The 4,260-nt window shown below is 64.2% G+C and overlaps 3 protein-coding genes across 3 annotated transcripts in view; 2 read left to right on the plus strand and 1 right to left on the minus strand.

Moving 5' to 3' along the window:
* The window catches only part of H696_04555 (hypothetical protein), a 1,623-nt gene extending 789 nt beyond the window's left edge, over window positions 1-834 (plus strand). Inside the window, exons 3-4 of the mRNA XM_009498436.1 lie at window positions 42-406; window positions 595-834. Coding sequence (XP_009496711.1) covers window positions 42-406; window positions 595-693 — 464 coding nt within the window. The 3' untranslated portion in view covers window positions 694-834. The remainder of the gene's footprint in view (window positions 1-41; window positions 407-594) is intronic.
* Window positions 835-1,352: 518 nt separating this feature from the next.
* H696_04556 (hypothetical protein) lies at window positions 1,353-2,251 on the plus strand. Its single transcript, XM_009498437.1, has 4 exons — window positions 1,353-1,506; window positions 1,592-1,691; window positions 1,807-1,875; window positions 2,020-2,251. The coding sequence occupies exons 1-4, from the start codon at window positions 1,499-1,501 to the stop codon at window positions 2,116-2,118; spliced, it is 276 nt and encodes a 91-aa protein (XP_009496712.1). The 5' UTR covers window positions 1,353-1,498; the 3' UTR covers window positions 2,119-2,251.
* On the minus strand, window positions 2,245-4,260 carry H696_04557 (hypothetical protein). The gene is made up of 3 exons (XM_009498438.1): window positions 3,833-4,260; window positions 2,520-3,697; window positions 2,245-2,396 (listed from the first exon to the last, which is right to left on the minus strand). Exons 1-3 carry the CDS (start codon window positions 4,191-4,193, stop codon window positions 2,337-2,339), a joined length of 1,599 nt encoding a protein of 532 aa, XP_009496713.1. The 5' UTR covers window positions 4,194-4,260; the 3' UTR covers window positions 2,245-2,336.

Below are 4,260 nucleotides of genomic sequence, written 5' to 3' on the forward strand. Positions count from 1 at the left end.
CTGCCCGCGCTCCCTCCTGTGCCCGGCCTTCCGACCCTCAGGCAACAGCGTGTGGGATCTGATCTATTCGGTGATCTTCCTGCTGCTCGTCCCGCCGGGTGCCTTTTACCTGTGGTACCTGCGCGCATATCGCGCCCTGCAGCATGACAGCGCCCTGCAGTTCTGGATCTTCTTTGCGTCGGGCGTGGTGAACATCGGCTTTGCCCTGTACGGTGTCCTGGGCCCCTACAAGACCGGCGCCGTGGGCATCATCAACATGATCCGGCTGTTCGACAGCGGGAAGATCGGCGGCGGTGTGGTGGCCCTGCTGTCCACCGTCGGCTGGGTCTTCTGGTCCATCCTCTCCTTCCTGATTTTCACCTCCATGCTGCGCCGCTACCGCGAGCGTGGCCACACCTTCCAGGAGGTGCGTGCACTTTTTGTTTGGGCCTCTGTCTCCTCTTTGCCTCCCTCCCCTGCTCTGGGGCCTCCTCCACGCACCGTCCGTGTACCTGGGTGGGAGCATGTCCCCTCCCCACCGGCCTCACTGACCCGACCCCACCCTGCTTCGGATCGTGCCCCTTCCTTCCGCGGCACATGCCTGCGCGCGAATAGGCCCGCAACCAGGCCATGACCAAGGCCGCCACCAATCCCGACGTCCAGAGCGCCGCCCTTACCGGTGCCACGGCCGCGGCCCAGAGCTACTATGTCTAAAAGCAGGAGGGCCTGGCAGGGGCACTGATCGTCCCCCCTCCCCCCTTCTCGATGCGCAGAACGTCCCGGTGGTGAGCACCGTGCGCGCCCGCGTGCCCACTATTTTTTGGGCAAGCCAATAAAAACAATCCCTCTGATCGAGGTCAGCCCACTCGTCGAGAGGGGGCAGCGGGGTCGGGCTCGCGCAGACACCTGCATTCGAGGGGGGTACCTTCGGCCGGCGCCGACCCGGGGCTGAGAGTCTCAGGAGGTTCTGATGACTGAGGGGCCAACGGTGAAATTGGCGCACCCAGTGGCAGATGCTTCCTCCCCAATGGAATGCTATTCTACTCCTAGTACCAACGCTTGGGCTGTGCCAGGGAGCTTTTCTGGCCCCCCTCTCTTGAGGGGGAGCCCCTCGCGTTTTCCGTAGGTCCACGCATCCATCCTGCCCGGCGCGAGGTGTGCACCCGAGAGGGGGAGGGGGGGAGAGCAGGGAGGGAGACGGGCCATTGTTGGGTGTCGCCCGGGCGGGCGACGCCATGAACGCACGTTCATTTGGGCCACCACGGCCAGGGCCCGTGCTGCCGGGCGGCTTTCCCTTTCTCCAAAGAAGACCCCCCCCCCCCCCCCCCCCCCCCCCCCCCCCGTCCCACCCCCCCCCCCCCCGCCCCCCCCCCCCTTGCAAAGTATATATCCCCCACGCTTGATCCACCCGACTGAGTATCGCCACGCACCTAACCCGACACCCGATTTCCTGTCCTCCTTTCTCCCCATCGGACTTTGCTTTGTCGTCCTGCCCTGGCACCGTTGCCGGCAGTTCATCATGGCCGAGTATGTATTCTATTGCACTATTCGCCTCGACTCTCCTGCCCAGCGCTGACCCCTTGGCTTTTTTTTCCTCCCCCCCTTTTTTTAGCATGTCTGGTTCCCCCGGTGCCAATGAGATGACCTTCGAGCAGATCAAGGAGACCGCCCTCTTCCAGATGCAGATGAACATCGTCCAGACCCTGACCTCGGTATGTCCCATCTCTCTGCCCTTCGCTCCCCCTTTTCCTTCCTCCCTCTTCCTCCCCCCGTCCATCCCGCGCAACCCCGGTCCCCAGCTCACGCTTTCCCGGCTCCCCCTTTCAGGCCATCTCCGACAAGTGCTTCGAGCGCTGCGTCACCAAGCCTGGCTCCCGCCTGGACTCCAGCGAGACCGTACGCCATCCAGTTTTCTCTCTCTCTCTCTCTCTCTGCCTTTGATCGTTCCTTGAGAAATGCACACCACTCTTTCCCATCGGGGCCGTCCTCTGACTCGCTTTCCCCCTACCTCCTGGTTTGTGCTCTGTGCTCTGTGCGCAGTCCTGCGTGTCTCGCTGCACCCAGCGTTTCCTGGAGGCCCGCTCCATCGTGGCTGCCGCCTATGTCAAGGCCAGCTCTGCCTCCCGCGAGTTCGAGTAAGTCTCCCCCCCTCCTCCTCCCCACCTGCCTTACCGTGCCGCCCGGTTCACTCCATTCCCCATACTCTTTCAGCCCTGCTCTCCTGCCATCATTTTCCTCCCTGGCCGACTGAAGATAAATCACCACTTTCCAATCTATGTGTCTATCTATTCCTGCGAAGAGGAGTAGGGGGGGGGGCATGGGGCGAGGAAGAGAGGGGAAGGTATGTCGAGGGGAACCTACGTCGATGGGCTGTCGTCCAGCGCACGTAGGGCTCGGCGCACCCGCGCTAGCAGATCCTGCGGAGGCGGGGTCAAAGCGAGGGGGCACCGGCCGAGGGGGGGGGGGGGGGGGGTCAGTAAGCAGCATGGCCGCTGGTCGACGGCAGCCAGTGTGGGGGAATGGTGCCAAAGCACACGTACCACCGCACGCCAGAGGGCACTGTCAATGAAGCTGGCTCCTGGATCGGCGTAAACATAAAAGCTGTCGGGCAGAGCATGAGCCGAGCGCAGGACCTCGATATCGGAGCAGGGCCCAAGCGGAGGGGCCCCATCACCGCCGAAGCTGGATCCGCGGCCGCCCTGCAGGATGAAATAGTTCTGTCTATGGGCGTAGCTTTGCTGCACCCGGCGCCAAGTGCTGGAGGTCCACCGCAGGGGCCCGGCACTTTGGGCCGCGTCCAGCCCGGCCACCGAGGGGATGAGCAAATGCTGGTCCACCCAGGTGACTGACAGGTCCCATGAATACTGGACCAGCAGGAGCAGTTGCAAGAGGAGCTGCCGCGCGGCGGCCACCACCTGGCCCGGGGGCCCGAGGGTGGGATCCGGCTCGCAGGAGGCCAGGCTGGCCGCCTTGGTGGTCCCATCCGCGGTGCCGCTGTTGGGCGGGGTGGCCACGGGGCCGGCAAAATGCCCGGCCTTGGCATTGTGCCGGCCACTGAAATAGGCGTCGGTGAATTCGCTGAAGGTAACCCGTCGGTCTTCCTGATATGCCGGGGCCGGGGGTGCCGGCACGGGGCCAGGAGCAGCGGCCGTCGGATGCCGGGAAGATGGCAGGCAGGCGCCATCAAAAAGGCACGGACACTGAGCCCGATGGCCCCGGTAGCCGGAGAGCGATTGGTAGATTGGCCGCGCGATCGTGTGGAAGAAGGAGGAGAAAATCCCGGGCGAGGTGGGGGACAGGACGGCCGGGCGTCGGGCCGGGCCGCCGGGAGTGGTCGGTGCGACCAGGCTCGAGGTGCTTTGAGGCTCGACCGCGGGCGACAGGCCAAGCCCCCGATCGCAGCAGTCACAGGGAGCCCGGTCGGCGGGCGGGGGGTTGGCCGAGATCGCCCTGCGGACAGCATGGTCATAGGGCGGCGGCGGGGAGGCGATTAATGGGACAGCATGTCGGTACTGCTGTCCCTGGAGAGCGGACACCGGGTGGTCATGGCCGAATGAGGGGGAAATTGTGGGACCAGCGGCCTCGGCCGGTTGATCGGCCGCCTCGAACAGCTGCAGGGCCTGGAATTGGTTTGAGCGCATCTTCAGCTCGTTCAGCACGGCGTTGTATTGCTGAAGGATCTCGATGCGCTCGACGACGGCGGCGATGACACTTTCGACTGTCGCATGGTCCGGACCAAATGCCAGGCAAACAGGGAGAATTGTGGATCAAGGTCAGGGATCCATGGGGCCTTGTGTGTGCGTGTGCGTGCGTGCGTGCGTGTGGTCAGGCAGGCAAGACAGGAGATACATACACTGTGCGGACTTGGAGTGCGCGCCGGCATCCGTCGACAAGATCTCCAAATAGACCTCGGTCGCCTGGTGCAGACAACCGAAAGCCACATCAAAATGCGCAAGGTCCACCTGCAGCAGGAACTCCGAGAGGAGGTGTGAATCGGCATTGGCCGGCTCCTGGGCGGCCTCCTCGAAGGCGCGCTGGAAGTGCCTCTCAGCTGCGTCGGTCTGGGCAGGTGTGGAGAAGGGGAAGAGGCGCTGGGCCTTTGCCCGGCAGGCGGCCTGGAGAATGTGCTCCGGGATCAGGACAAATGCCGCAGATTCATGGGCCACCGCCTGGTCCATGCACTTGCCGAAAAACTTCGGCAGCGAGAAGGACATGGCGGTGGGACGGAAGAAGACGATGGGACTTCAGTGGGGAGGGGGCGCAAGGGAAAAGCAGAGCTGG

This window comes from Fonticula alba (assembly GCF_000388065.1).
Source record: "Fonticula alba strain ATCC 38817 unplaced genomic scaffold supercont2.7, whole genome shotgun sequence".
NCBI lineage: Eukaryota > Rotosphaerida > Fonticulaceae > Fonticula > Fonticula alba.